This window comes from Aotus nancymaae, unplaced genomic scaffold, assembly GCF_030222135.1.
Source record: "Aotus nancymaae isolate 86718 unplaced genomic scaffold, 86718_ANA_hifiasm-v0.15.2.pri h1tg000041l, whole genome shotgun sequence".
NCBI lineage: Eukaryota > Metazoa > Chordata > Mammalia > Primates > Aotidae > Aotus > Aotus nancymaae.
The window spans coordinates 38,315,229-38,330,652 of record NW_026988455.1 but is presented as its reverse complement, the minus strand read 5'-3'; the positions used below and the strand labels follow the sequence as shown (position 1 = coordinate 38,330,652).

At 39.9% G+C, this 15,424-nt stretch overlaps 1 protein-coding gene and 1 non-coding gene across 16 annotated transcripts in view; one reads left to right on the top strand and one right to left on the bottom strand.

The window, feature by feature from the left end:
• The window catches only part of TRPM6 (transient receptor potential cation channel subfamily M member 6), a 247,770-nt gene that overhangs the window by 210,948 nt on the left and 21,398 nt on the right, over positions 1 to 15,424 (bottom strand). For all 15 annotated transcript variants that reach the window (XR_010337037.1, XR_010337031.1, XR_010337032.1 and 12 more), the window contains exons 2-4: positions 10,184 to 10,263; positions 7,083 to 7,121; positions 1,894 to 2,071 (exon numbers count right to left, since the gene is read on the bottom strand). Coding sequence is in view for 1 of the 15 variants with exons in the window: in XM_012454052.3 (XP_012309475.2) it covers positions 1,894 to 2,071; positions 7,083 to 7,121; positions 10,184 to 10,263 (297 nt within the window). In the remaining 14 variants the exon portion in view is untranslated. The remainder of the gene's footprint in view (positions 1 to 1,893; positions 2,072 to 7,082; positions 7,122 to 10,183; positions 10,264 to 15,424) is intronic.
• Positions 9,501 to 9,607, top strand: LOC135268769 (U6 spliceosomal RNA). Its single transcript, XR_010337122.1, has one exon. It is a non-coding gene; the product is annotated as a U6 spliceosomal RNA (small nuclear RNA).

The window sequence follows — 15,424 nt, the reverse complement described above, 5'->3', positions numbered from 1 at the left end:
TAAGAGTAGTCATACCACTTGCCTCATGAGACACCATTTGCCTCACTCCCTTTCAGACCTCAGCTTAGCGGTCCCTACTTTTAGACAGCTTCCTTAACACACACACTGTCCCCCAAAAAGAGGAGGAGTTATGCTTTTCATTCTCTCAAACAACCTGTATTCCCTTTGCAGAGCATATGCCCTCTGTGGTAATATGTTTATTTTCTGTTTTTCTCACTAGACCGTAAGGAATGTTAGTATACAAAACAGATGATCTTTGGAGCCGGATGTGGTGGCTCATGCCTGTAATCCCAGCACTTAGGGAGGCCGAGGTGGGTGGATCACCAGAGGTCAGGAGTTCAAAACCAGCCTGGCCAACATGATCAAACCCCATCTCTACTAAAAATACAAAAATTAGCTGGGCGTGGTGAAAGGTGCCTATAGTCCCAGGTACTTGGGTGACTGAGGCAGGAGAATCGCTTGACCCCAGGAGGTGGAGAGGCAGAGGTTGCAGTTAGCTGACAGTGTACCACTAAACTCCAGCCTGGACAACACAGCAAGTTTCCATCTCAAAATATTCCATCTCAAAAAAAAAAAAAATCTTTGGGACACAGTAAGTGCGCGTACCCAGCAAATATTTGTTGAAAAGTGCATAAATGAAGGTATTAAGAATAGGCCAGGCACAACTGCTTAGGCTGTAATCCCAGCACTTTGGGAGGCCAAGGAAGGTGCATCATCTGAGGTCAGGAGTTCGAGACCAGCCTGGCCAACATGGTGAAACCCCGTCTCTACTAAAATAACAAATTAGCCAGGCGTGGTGGCACATGCCTGCAATCCCTCTACTTGGGAGGCTGAGGTGAGAGAAACACTTGAACCCAGGAGGCAGAGGTTGCCGTGAGCTGAGATCACACCATTGTACTCCAGCCTGGAGACAGAGCAAGACTCCATCTCAAAAAAATAAATAAATAAAAATAAATAAAATGTAAAGGCAAAAACAGGAAAAGTAAAACAAGGGAAAATTACACACAGAATTCTATGAGAATTAGCTTTCAAGAAAAATTGGAGAAGAGGATGAAGTCAATTTTTCTGTCAACTAGAAATATCAACAAGGTTAAATGCAAGGACTAATAACTGTTAATATAGATTATTATAGAACTGTATTATGAAAATGTTTTAGGATTGAACTATTAGAAACTAGCACTTCAGATCTAGCCAGCTGATGGTCACACTTCAGGGAAGGGCTGACTCAGAGCTTCCCTGAGGTGGGCTCTACCTGCAGTTGCTCCAGAGAAAGCTGCCTCTAATAGAGCAGCAGTTGGTGAATATACTCAAGAGAAAACACCTAAGGAATAGCTAACCTGTCAATACTATGCAATCACATGCAAAATTGCCATTTTTGGGAATGTGGAAACCTAAAATCTGAAATATTATCATCCAGTGGGTGCAGAGAGAAATTCCCCCAAAGTCTTCATTGGAAGAGGCTCTCACAAAACTTGGAAGACAGAACAGTGGCAAATTACTGGTAATTGTTATGGTCATTGTACATTTAGGAGCAAGTAAAGCCTGCTCCTTGGTAATAACTTTTCTGCATTCCTTAAGAATCAATAAGGCAGTGGATTGACAATTGTCCCCAGGGCAATAAGCCATTCTCTTCTGCATATGTATAAACTTGCTGAAAGTAAGAGATCACTCAATAAAGAGCTGACCACACCACACCAAGGAAAGGTAAAATGCCCTTCAGACATAAAGGAAAGAGGATCAAGCAATTTGTCTCAAGAAAGTCAGTATCATGGATTACTCCTGCAATAAAACCAGGTCATCCCATTATCTATACTTGGAAATACAATTCGGAAGACACATTTGGAAGTTGCCCTCTGTGTGAAACCAGCAAAACAATTTGGGTTATTAGCAAACCTTGGCGTGGTAGGTGTGCTCTCCATCTTGGAAATTAATCGTGCCAAAAGTATCTGTTGGGCTTTTCGTTGTGTGCTTTTCAACAGACCATTGTTCACTTTCTTTACCCTTAGCAGCTGAGATGGTCCAGGCATAATCTATCCCAGCATGATCTCCAATCAGTCGACCACAGTAACACCTTAAATTCAAGACAAAAAAAAAAAAAACTTACTTCAAAGTAGAAAATAGATGCAATGTTTCTACCTTTTTCTAGAGTAATGTATAGATGCCATATAGTATGTCTTAAAACTTCATAAGATTTATGTTAGATTTCTAACATAGGACTGTCTTCTAAGTTTAGAAACTATTAGTGGTTCTCTCCCTTGGCTGCACATTAGGATAATTTGGGGGATTTTTTTTTAAATGTAGGCATACCTTGGAGATATTGAAAGTTTGGTTCCAGTCCACTGCAACAAAATGAATATGGCAATAAAGCTAGTCACACAAATAGTTTGGTGTCCCAATGCATATAAAAGTTATGCTGACACCACACTGTAATCTAGTAAGTGTTCAATAGCATTATGTCTGAATAACAATGTACATACCTTAATTAAAATAATTTATTTCTAAAAAATGCTATCAACCATCTGAGCCTTCAGTGAGTTGTAATTTATGTGCTGGTGAAAGGTCTTGTCTCAATGTTGATGGTTGCTAACTGATCAGAATGGTGGTTACTGAAGGTTAAGGAGGCTGTGGCTATGTCTTAAAATAACAGTGAAATTTGCCACACTGATTGACTCTTCCTGTCACAAAAGATTTCTCTATAACATGTTATGCTGTTTGATAGCATTTCACCCACAGTAGAACTTCTTTCAAAATTGGAGTAAATATTCTCAAACTCTGCCACTGTTTTATCAACTAAGTTTATGTCACATTCTAAATCCTTTGTTGTCATTTCTACAATGGTTATAGGATCTTCACCAGTAGATTCCATTTCAAGAAACCATTTTCTTTGTTCATCCATAAAAAGCAACTCCTCATCTAATCAAGTTTTATAATGAGATTCAGTCACACCCTTCAAACTCCAGTTTTAATCCTAGGTCTCTTGCTATTTCCAGCACCTTCTCCAGTGACTCCCTCCACTGGAGTCTTGAACCCCTCAAAGCTGCCGTTCATGAAAGCTGGGATCAGCTTCTCCAAAACTCTCATTACTGTTGCCATTTTGACCTCCTCCCATAAACCACAAATGTTCTTAATGGCTTCTAGAATGGTGAATCTGTTCTAGAAGGTTTTCAATTTACTTTGTTCAGATCCATCAGAGGAACCACTATCTACAGCAGCTTAAGCCATACAAAATGTATTTCTTAAAATAATAAGAGTTGAAATTCAAAATTATTTCTTGATCCATGGGCTACAGAATGGATGTTGTATTAGCAGGCATGAAAACAACATTCATCTCCTTGTAATATTTCCATAAGAGCTCGTGGGTGACCAGGTCCATGGTCAACGAGCAGAAATATGTTGAAAGGAATATTTTTTTAAAGCAGTAGATCTCAACAGTGGCCTTAAAATATTCAGTAAACCATACCATAAACAGATGTACTGACATTCTGGCTTTGTTGTTCCATTTATAGAGCACACTAAATTTAGTATAATTCTTAAGGGACCTAAAATTTTGGCATGGTAAATGAGAGCTGGCTTTAACATAAAGTCACCAGCAATGATGCTGATAGACTTGCTTGATCCAAGGTTCCCACAAACCTCCAATTGTCTCCTGACAAGAGAGTCAACCTGTCCTTTGAAGCTTTGAAGCCAGACACTGACTTCTCTCTAGCTATGAAAGTCTTAGATGGCATCTTCTTCCAACATAAGGCTGTTTGTCTACATTGGAAATCTTTGCTTAGTGTAGGTACCTCAGTGATCTTAGCTAGATCTTCTGAATAACTTGATGCAGCTCCTCTGTTAGCGTTTTTGCTTCACCCTGAACTTTTATGTTACAGAGACAGCTTCTTTCTTTAAACCTCATGAACCAACATCAGCTAGCTTCAAACTTTTATTTTGAAGCTTTTTCACCTCTCTCAATCTTCATAGATTGAAAAGAGTTAGGACCTTTCTCTGGATTTGGCTTTCATTTACGGGAATGCTGTGGCTGGTTTGATCTTCTATCAGACCACTCAAACTTTCTTGATATCAGCAATAAGGCTGTTTCTTTCTTTTTTTTTTTTTTTTTTTTTTTATCATTTGTGTGTTCAGTGGAGTAGCACTTATAATTTTCATCAATAACCTTTCCTTTGCATTCACAACTTGGCTGTTTGGCACAAGAGGCCTAGCTTTCAACCTATCTCAGCTTTCAACATGCCTTCCTCACTAACCTTAATTATTTCTAGCTTTTGATTTAAATTGAGATATGTGAGACTCTTCACTTTACTTCACTAAGTGGCCATTGTAGGATTATTAATTGGCCTAATTTCAACATTGTTGCATCTCAAGATAGAGAGAGGCGCAAGGAGAGGGAGAGAGACAGGATTGGTCAGTGGAGTAGTCAGAACACATTACATTTATCGATTGTTTGCCCCTCTTACACGGATGCAGTCCATGACACTCCAAAACAATTACAATAGTGACATCAAAGATCACCGATTAAAGAATGTCGTAACTGATAGAACAATGATGAAATGAAAAAGTTGAAATATTGCAAGAATCATTAAAATGTGATGCAGAGACAAGAAATGAGCATGTGCCATTGGAAAAATGACACTGTTAGACTTGCTTGATCCAAGGTTCCCACAAACCTTTAAATTACAAAAAAAATGCAATGTCAGTTAAGCGCAGTAAAGTAACACACAATAAAATGAGGTATGCCTGTGCCAAAAATCTCTTGCATATTCATGATCATAACAGCATTATTCTGAATATCCACAAAGTGAAAGCAACCCAAATATCTATCAGTGGAGGAGTGGACAAACAAAATGTGGTATATAAATACCATGGCATATAATTCAGCCTTAAAAAGGAAGGAAATTCTGACATATGCTACAACATGGAAAAACCTTGAAGACATCATGCTAATTAAAAGAAGCCAATCACAAAAAGATAAACAGGCCAAGTGTAGTGGCTCATGCCTGTCATCCTAGCAGGTTGAGAGGCTGAGGTGGGAGGATCGCTTGAGGCCAAGAGTTCATGACCAGCCTGGGCAACACAACAAAACCCTATCTCTACAAAAAAATACAAAAACTAGCCCCATGTGGTGGTGTGAGTCTGTAAACCCAGCTACTCAGGAGGCAAGAGAATCACTAGAGCCTGGGAAGCAGAGGCTGCAGTGAGCCGAGATTATACCACTGCACTCCAGCCTGGGCAATAAAGCAAGACTCTATCTCAAAACAAAACAATAACAAAAGTAAAAATAATTTATCATGTTATGCATAATCTACAACACGTTGACTAAAACTAACAAAAATACAAATATAGAGGGCAGGAATTATAATTTAGAAGAGTAAAAAGAGCCTCTCTGACATTTTGGGATGGATGATTTGAAAAAATATTTAAGTAAAAAATAAATAAAAAGAGCCTCTCTAGGAAATCAATTTGACATCAAGAGAGTTCTTATTTATTTAAAATTAATATCAAGAAGCAGAGAAAATTTGTCATTTATTATCAATAATTGATACAGTTCCTGCTGTGACTTTTACCTCACCTTGGTTAATCAACAGATAAGTGTTGGCCTTAGCTGCCTGGATATTAAATTTCTGTTTTCTTTAGCTTTCTTGTCAATACAAACAAGTCAATTTATCGTCTAGTACACGAATAGACATTTAAGATGCAAATTGTTTGCTTCTTTTTGTTTCCCTATAATTAAAGCACATTCTCTTATTAAAGGGAAATTTATACTTCTACATTTATGTACCTCTTTTGCAAGAAGAGCCCTATTATATCATTTTAAAGTTCTTGCCATACCTAATTCTCATTTAAAACAATTATATTGTTTTCTGGTATGAACTACAGTAACAAATTTTTTTTTTTTTGAAACAGAGTCTCACTCTTTTGCCAGGTAACAGGCTGGAGTACGGTGGCGCGATTTCGGCTCACTGCAACCTCCGCCTCCCAGCTTCAAGCAATTCTCCTGCCTCAGCCTCCCGAGTAGCTGGGACTACAAGCACGCACCACCACACTCAACTAATTTTTGTATTTTAGTAGAGACGGGGTTTCACTATGTTGGCCAGGATGGTCTTGATCTCTTGACCTCATGATCCACCCACCTTGGCCTCCCAAAGTGCTGGGAATACAGACGTGAGCCACCACACCTACAGTAACAAATTTTTAAATGAGAATTAGATAAGTATAGCAAGAACTTTAAAAACTGAAAACATGTTTCTTATCTATATGTTAGAATTTTTTTTTCTTTGAGAAGAATCTTACTCTGTTGCCCAGGCTCGAATGCAGTGGTGTGATCTCTGATCACTGCAACCTCCACTTCCCAGGTACAAGCAATTCTCCTGCCTCAGCCTCCCAAATAGCTGGGATTACAGGGTGCATCATCACACCCAGCTAACTTTTTTGTATTTTTAGTAGAGATGGGGTTTCACCATGTTGCCCAGGCTGGTCTTGAACTCCTGACCTCCCAAAATGTTGGAATTATAGGTGTGAGTCACTGCACCTGGCCCCAAATGCTTTTTCTAAGAACAAATTTAACTTGGATTCAATCCGCTATATAAACTTCAGGCTATGATCAGAATTAAGAAAATTTCATTTCCTTCCTCTTACAAAAGAGAAAGGTAAAAACAGTCATATAGTTTAAAATGCAAATCACTGTTAAAATTTGTATTGCGCCCAAAAAGCTATTTTTGCTTATAAGCATAGAATGCATACACATCACCTGCAAGTCATACATCAATTACAGTCCTGTATGTGCATGCAGCATCTTCATTATCCAAATGTGATCACAAAAATAAAATGTAAAGCTTTACAAGTGTTTCCACTGGTAGAACTTCTTGCCGAAGGCCATTAGCCAATTTACATGTCTCAGTAATTAAAGCAGTCTATTACGTTCAAACACTCACTCTCCATCAAAAACATCTTTTTAAAACTTCCCTTGGAAAGGTAAATTGCACGCACCATTTACTAAGTCCATTCAAGATGTGAGGAAACTGTCCCAGTGAATTGGAAATAGGGTGCCTAAAAGCTAAAAGGAATCTTACTTATCTAAATCTTACCTGATTAAATTCTGGCAGACCTGGCATACTGGGGTACATCTAAATTAAAGAAATAAAACCTCTGTTAGTTTGTTGATGTATTTGAAAACATATTTAATCCTTATAAAGTAAATATCTATTCTTTTCCATGATCTAGAAACCAAGGTTTGCTGAAATTCATGTATCATGTTCCAAATATTCCCTATGGCATTTACCACATATAATTACTGTAGCAACTATGATCTAATTAATACAACATTCAGTTTAGAACCAAAATACCTGAATTTAAATTTCATTGATTTATCAATTACTCTAAGCCCCAGTTTTTACATCTGAAAATAATATCTGCTTCATAAGAGTATTAAAATAATTATCTGAGACAATAATACGTAATGTGTCTTAAGGTACCTGGTAAACTCAGTGTGTACAATAATGGTAACTATTATTATAATTAAACTATGAAGATAACACAGCTATCTTGAGAATCAAGTAAGAAAATATATATATGGGCTGGGCATGGTGGTTCATGCCTGTAATCCCAGCACTTTGGGAGGTAGAGGTGGGCGGATCATCTGAGGTCGGGAGTTTAAGACCAGCCTGACCAACATGGAAAAACTTCGTCTCTACTAAAAACACAAAAAATTAGCCATTGTGGTGGTGCATGCCTGTAATTCCAGCTACTTGGGAAGCTGAGGCAGGAGAATCGCTTGAACCCGGGAAGCAGAGGTTGCAGTGAGCCGAGATCATGCAGCCTGAGCGGCAAGAGCAAGATTCCATCTCAAAAAAAAAAAAATTCATAAAGCTATCAATTATAAATTATATTTATTAATTATAATTTATAATTATGCCAAATGTCCCTTATTAATTATAAATTATCTTTATTAATCTTTCTTTTTTATGATTCAGAAGAACATTATGGATTTAGGAGTTAGCATTATGGTGACCAATTATATTTTTGGGCCAGACACAGTGGTTTATAACTGCAATCCCAGCATTTTGGGAGGTTGTGGTGGAAGGATTGCTTGAGTCCAGGAGTCCAAGACCAGCCTGGGCAATATAATGAGACCCTGTCTCACAAAAAAGTAGCCCTGTGTGCTGATGTGTGCCTGTGGTCCCAGCTACTTAAGAGGCTAAGGTAGGAGGATTGCTTGAGCCCAGAAGGTGGAGGCTGCAGCCTGGGTGACAGAGCAAGATCCAGTCTCAAAAAGTGTGTGTGTGTGTGTGTGTGTGTGTGTGTGTGTGTGTGAAGAAGTATTAACAGAGAGTTCTAGTTAAAATAATGGAAGAAAAGGTAATGTTCAAAAAATAAGGATCACTCTAAGTTATTCAGAAATGAATATTCAGGACTTTTACTTCTTCCTGTTCCAGACTTTTGGGAATGCCTTTTCTCAGAAGCTTTTTTTCAACAATAAATTGAAAATGAGAAGGAAAAAGATGTTATAATCAAGTCTATCAGATTTGTTTCTTATTGGGAGCTACAAAAAAATCAATAAAAGAGAAAAACTTTTATCGATATTTAAAATAGTGAATTATCAACTTCTTCCTGTGCACCATAATGAAGAAAACTGCATAAAAGCTACAATTCTGAGAATTGTACTAGGATCTAAGAAAAAGGCTGGCATAGGAGAAATAGCCATAATCACCCATTAACTTTTATTTACAATCCCATTAAGATAGATACTTTTTTCACTTGTTAAAGTATACCATGACTTAGAACATTCATGAAATTATAATCATTAATATTCTTCTTCAGTCTATGGGCTGATAAAAGACTTAGTAATTTTATCACTTCTTTTTGAGATTCAAGATTATTGTAAAAAAATTTTTTTATTCACAGACACAAAAGGAGCCACCTGAATCAATCTGCATTCCATTACAGTCACCATCACATGATGTCATAAAAGATGAAGGGGAAAAACAAGGTCATCTAGGCGTACTGTAAACATTTTGTAAGCAGGTAAAATGAGAATTTCCAATCACAGGACTTACAAATCATAGGTAATTCAATAAGGGTGGAACTAGTAAATATTTAACAAAGGCAAGGAACACTATTTCAGGCATCCCCAAAGAACTAGAATTTCGAAAACCTTACCATGCTACCCTTCATAAGCACATAGTTATGAGTTCTAAACTTTACAGGAATATAAAGCCTAATGCACAAATAAATCTAAAAATAGAGGGGTTCCCTTAATTAAAATATTGCTCTTCTATGTTCCTTTTAATTTATTTTTCCAAGAGCAATGTCATTCAATCTTAATTTCACAGACCTGATTACCCAGAGGAATTTTCCATAGCCCTTTCTTCCCCTATCTTTCACTAGTTGCTTTTTTGACCTTTGTTCTATAAGTAGAGCTTCCAAAGCGTTGTCAAGAACTCAGTAGTCAAACTCAAATCATTCCATTCTGCTGCTGATTATCTGCTCAATCCAAAAGCCTGCAGGTGCTTGCTTCGGCAGCACACATACTAAAATTAGGATGATACAGAGAAGATTAGCATGGCCCCTGCGTAAGGATGACATGCAAATTCATAAAGCATTCCATAAAAATAAATAAAAAAAAATAAAGTCTAAGGAAGGAAAATGGAACTGAAATTGCCTGCTCGTCTAATCTGAGCACAGCGTACTGAAATATACCAGTCACTACTTGCCACAGATATTTTAGCTGGGGATAAGAAACATTCACAACATTTTGAATGTTCAATATTCAGAAATTGTAAATAATTTATTCCAACCCAGTGAAATGGATGTAACAGTAGATATTTCCATAACATCTATCCTCCCATATAGAGGAAGAGAAGCATCAAGTAGAATAAAATCCACAACAATATTAACAGAGATGGCATTAAGAATAACTTCTTTACACTTCATTAAATTCCTTACACATATTTATCAAGAGCCTACTATGTGGCAGGCACTGTCACAGACACTGGAGTAATAGTGAGGTCCCTGTTCTTCCCAGATTTTCTACAACAATCATGTATTATTTTTATAAAGTGAAAGAAATAAACATTGAAAATTCTAACTTTGTAGATATATCTTCTAAACAAGTCATATTCCTAAGTTTCTATAAACAGTCCTCCAGGTAGTGTTGCTTTTAAAAGAAGAACGTAATTGAAAATTTTACCTGTGAGGATTTTTTGAGCTGGGTATGACTGTGCTACATTCTCTCTTGTCAAATACTCCTTCAATCCAGGATTTCTGGGACTAAAAAGAAAGTGTCATTATTTTCTACTCTATGTGACAAAACAATGTAACCATAATAGTTCCAGCAGGTAAGAAACACTTAAGTATCATGAATGCTAATTAAAATGCCAAGACCAATCCCACACAGGCTAAGCATTTACCAATTTCTATTATAGACAGCATAGGCACAAATAAGCCTAAATGTTTAATGTGAACGTTAAACAACACACAAAGTTAATATGCCCATAATCTCACTTTGAGTAACAAAAGCCCTACCTGAACAAACCTCTAGCAAGGAAGTAAAGATGTAACTGATGTATCCTCTTAAATAAAAGTCACTTTTATATCTTGTACCATAATCCTCTGGAATAAATACCAAGTTCCCTAAACTTCAATTTTTTTTTTTTTTTTTTTTTTTAGAGATAGGGTCTCGCTATGTTGCCCAAGCTGGAGTGCAGTGGCTATTCACAGGCGCGATCTCACCTCTGATCAGCACGGGAGTTTTGACCTGCTCTGTTTCCAACCTGGGCCGGTTCACCCCTTCTTATGCAACCTGGTGGTCCACTGCCCCCGGGAGGTCACCATATTGATGCCGAACTTAGTGCGGACACCCGATCGGCATAGCGCACTACAGCCCAGAACTCCTGGGCTCAAGCAATCCTCCCACCTCAGCCTCCCGAGTAGCTGGGACTACAGGCACATGCCACCGCGACCGGCTAAACTTCAAAATTTTTACCCATCAAGTCCCACTTTGGCTAAAGTTTCAAGGAAGCTGGAAAGAGTGTCAGAGGAGAGATGTGACTTCAGCAAGATTCAATACACATTCTGCAAGCATAGTTTACCATTGGCTATGTTGTTTCAAGTTGCACAGCCTATAACTGTCCCTAAATCCAAGTGGGACATTGATACTCACTCTTCCACCTAATAAACGCTCTCCCATTCAACAGAATCCATATCATAGTCAAGCTCCTCTATAAGCTACATTACAGGTTCAGTAGCAGGGGACACTGGATTGACTATAAAGCTCAACTAACTTATGAGCTTAGACTAATCCTAATACAAAAATACTTTGGCTCTAAATGGTATAAGAATATGTGTCCAGGAGCAGTGGCTCACACCTGTAATCCCAGCACTTTGGGAGGCTGAGATGGGTGGATCACTTGAGGTCAGGAGTTTGAGACCACCCTGGCCAATATGGTGAAACCCTGTCTCTACTAAAAATATAAAAAATTAACTGGGCATGGTGGCAGATACCTGTAATCCCAGCTACTCAGGAGGCTGAGGCATGAGAATCGCTTGAACCTGGGAGGCACAGATTGCAGTGAGCCAAGACTGTGCCACTGCACTCCAGCTTGGGTAGCAGAGCGAGACTCCATCTCAAAAAAAAAATTAAAAAAAAGAATGATATGCATCCATATTACTTTATACACACATAGGTATTAGGACAGAGATGAAAGGAAGGCTTTCTACTTACATTATTATTATTTTTTTTGAGACAGAGCCTCATTCTGTTGCTTAGGCTGGAGGCAGTGACATGATCTTGGCTCACTGCAACCTCCCTCTGCCTCTGGGTTCAGGCAATTCTTCTGCCTCAGCCTCCCAAGTAGCTGGGGCTACAGGCACACACCACCATGCCCAGCTAATTTTTGTACTTTTAGTAGAGGTGGGGTTTCACCTTGTCGGCCAGGTTGGTCTAGAACTCCTGACCTCGTGATCCGCCCACCTTGGCATCCCAAAGTGCTAGGAAGGAAGGCTTTCTAAAAGGGAGCTTTTTCAAACTCCATGTCAATGCAGTCCTGACCTCACTCTTATATCTACTCCCATTCTACTGTGGAAGGAAATGCACTGGGCCAGAAAATGTGCTACAAATCCAGCTATGGTTCCTCATTATCACACTATCCTCAATAAAAGCTCAGTGGATCTTGTCCAGTATGCACCAACCCTAAACACAGGTGTTCATCACAGAATAGAACTGTAGATGATCAAATCCAGACCTATTTAAGTAAAACAGAAGGGAGAAATACAGAGATTAATTGATAGGTTCCTGTGTATTTAAAACTTATCTCTAAACAAGGAAAACTTCCCAGATCAAAGCCAGAGCCATCTTAAGTCATTCTACTCTCTTATTCCTTTTGCATGGTCAGCAACATTTTCTATGTATTAAAAGACATTCACTAAATTGGCAAAACACTAAAAACATAAACTTGGGAAAATCCAGAGTCATAGAATTTATTTATTTATTTATTTATTTAGAGACAGAATCTTGCTCTGTCACCCAGGCTGGAGTGCAATGGTTCAATCTCGGCTCACTGCAAATTCTGCCTCCTGGTTTCAAGCGATTCTCCTGCCTCAGCCTCCCAAGCGGTCCACCTGCCTCAGCCACCCAAAGTGCTGAGATTACAGGCATGAGCCACTGCGAACAGCCCAGAGTTTAAAAGGAACTAAATAAACAGATAATTCAAAATTTATTTATTTCAACAAGAAATGACACAATCAGGCCAGGCGCGGTGGCTCACGCCTGTAGTCCCAGCACTTTGGGAGGCCGAGGCAGGTGGATCACGAGGTCAAGAGATTGAGACCATCCTGGTCAACATGGTGAAACCCTGTCTCTACTAAAAATACAAAAAATTAGCTGGGCATGGTGGTGCGTGCCTGTAATCCCAGCTACTCAGGAGTCTGAGGCAGGAAGAATTCCCTGAACCCAGGAGGCAGAGGTTGCGGTGAGCCGAGATTGCGCCATTGCACTCCAGCCTGGGTAACAAGAGTGAAACTCCATCTCAAAAAAAAAAAAAAGAAAGAAAGAAATGACAATCTGGCTGGGTGCAGTGGCCCACACCTGTAATCCCAACACTTTGTGGGGCCGAGACAGGTGAATTGCTTGAGCCCAGGAATTCCAGACCAGCTTGGGCAACGTGGTGAAAACCTGCCTCTGCAAAACACAGGAAAAAGAACAGCTGTGCATGGTGACATATGCCTACAATTCCCAGCAACCCAGGAGGCTGCAGTGGGAGGATTGCTTGAGCCCGAGGAGATCGAGGCTGCAGTGAACCGTGATTGTGCCACTGCACTCCAGCCTGGGTGACAGAGTGAGAGACCCTGTCACAAAACAAAAGAAAGAATTGACACAACCTTTTTGAATCAGTAAGTCTGTCCCCTATTCAAAAAAGTTAATTTCATTTACTCATTCTCCAAACATTTATTAAATACCTAATTTTTGCAAAGCACTGACAAACATGTTACAAGGAATCAGTATGTCCTCAAAGAATTCTTCATTCTGAATTTCAAAATACCTGAATCTATGAATTCATTCAACAGATATTTTGGACAGGACTCCATGCTGCATGCTGCATGCTGCATGCTGGGACTTCTATAGCAAACAAGAAACAGTTCCTGCTCTCAAGGAAGTTAGAATAAAAAGGAGGAAACAGATAAGAAACTGATATCATTAAACTTTATGTGCACCAATGAACTATTTTTTATATTTTTATTTTTCATGTCTCTGAGACAAGTTCAAGGCCAATTAACTATTAAAAACAAATGCAGCCGGGCGCATCTGTTTTGTCCAAATTCTGCAAGGATACCTATCTAACTCACCTGATCCAAGAGGGACAGTCTCAGATAAACAGTATCCAAACTCAAAACATCTAAAAACAAAGCTCCTCTTCCACCAACACTGCTACAGGGTGTGTTGACTGATTTTCCACTAAATATTCTGTCCAGGAGGAGGGATCCAAGATGGCCGATTAGGAGCAGCTCAGGATTGCAGCACCCAGCGAGAGTGCGGAGGGTGAGTGGACACTGCATTCCAGATGGATTTTTTAGTGCCCACAGACCAGGAGATTCCTGGGCTGAGGAGACCCACGGGTCGCCAGCGTGGCTGTTTTGACTGGCGGGGTGGGCCACCACACAAGATACTCACATGGTCCGGGCGCTGTTTTAGCTGGTAACTGGAGCTGACTGGAGTAGCTGGCAGACAGAGTCGCCCATTCAACCAATAAAAAGGGGACTGAAACAGGGAGCCAGGCCAGGAGATTCCGGGCAAAAAACCGCCACAAATCTCCAGCGTGGCTGTTTCAGCCGGCGCACTGGGTCGCCACTGGGGAAATCATACAGATCCCAGGGCCTTTTCAACAGGCGACTGGAACACCTGGGAGACAGATTCTCCCATTCAACTGAAAAAAAAAGGGCTCTGAGGCAGGGAGCCAGGTGATCAGGCTCGGCCGGTCCCACCTCCACAAAAACCAGCAATCTGAAACACTCTGGATAGAGAGTTTCACAGCAAGCACAGCTGAACCCAGGATGGTCTATCGCTGTGGGGGAGTGGTGTCCACCATTACCGAGGCAGTCCACCACTACTGAGGTAGTCCGCCATTGCCAAGGCAGTCTGCCATTACGGAGAGTCCACCATCACAGAGGTGGGCCGCCATTGCCGAGGCAGTTCTAACTATACCCCTATAAACAGGACTGCAGGGAAGTTCACACAGCAACTGGGCAGAGCCCACAGCAGCTCAGCAAAGCCTCTGCAGGCAGACTGTGACTAGGCTGCCTCCTTGCTGGGCAGGGCAGCCCTGAAAAAAGGCAGCAGCACGGCCGGGCATGGTGGCTCACACCTGTAATCCAAGTACTTTGGAGGCCAAGGCGGGCGGATCACCTGGGGTTGGGAGTTCGAGACCAGCCTGACCAACATGGTGAAACCCCGTCTTTATAAAAAAAAAAAAAGAAGAAAGAAAGAAAGAAAGAAAAAATAAAAAAGAAAAAGGCAGCAGCATGACAGAGACTTATAAATAAAGCCCTACCTTCCCGGGACAGAGCACCTGGGGAAAAAAAAGGCAGTTATGAGTTCTGCTGCAGCAGACTTAAATGTACCTGCCCAGCAGCTCTGAATGGAACAACGGAGCTCACAGCTCAGCACTTGAGCTCCTATAAAGGACAGACTGTCTCCTCAAGCAGCAAATCACACTGCCATGTGTGTACCTATGCAACAATCTTACATGTTCTTCACATGTACCCCAAAACCTAAAATGTAATAAAATATATATATATTTTTAAAAATTCTGTCCAGGAGGCAGAGAACACAAAGTAACCTTACACCTTCATCTCATTTTGTTGATAAAAGGTGACCAGTATTTAGCTGATAGTGGTTTATTTTTGACAATATCTCTAAAAATTGAATGCCAATTTG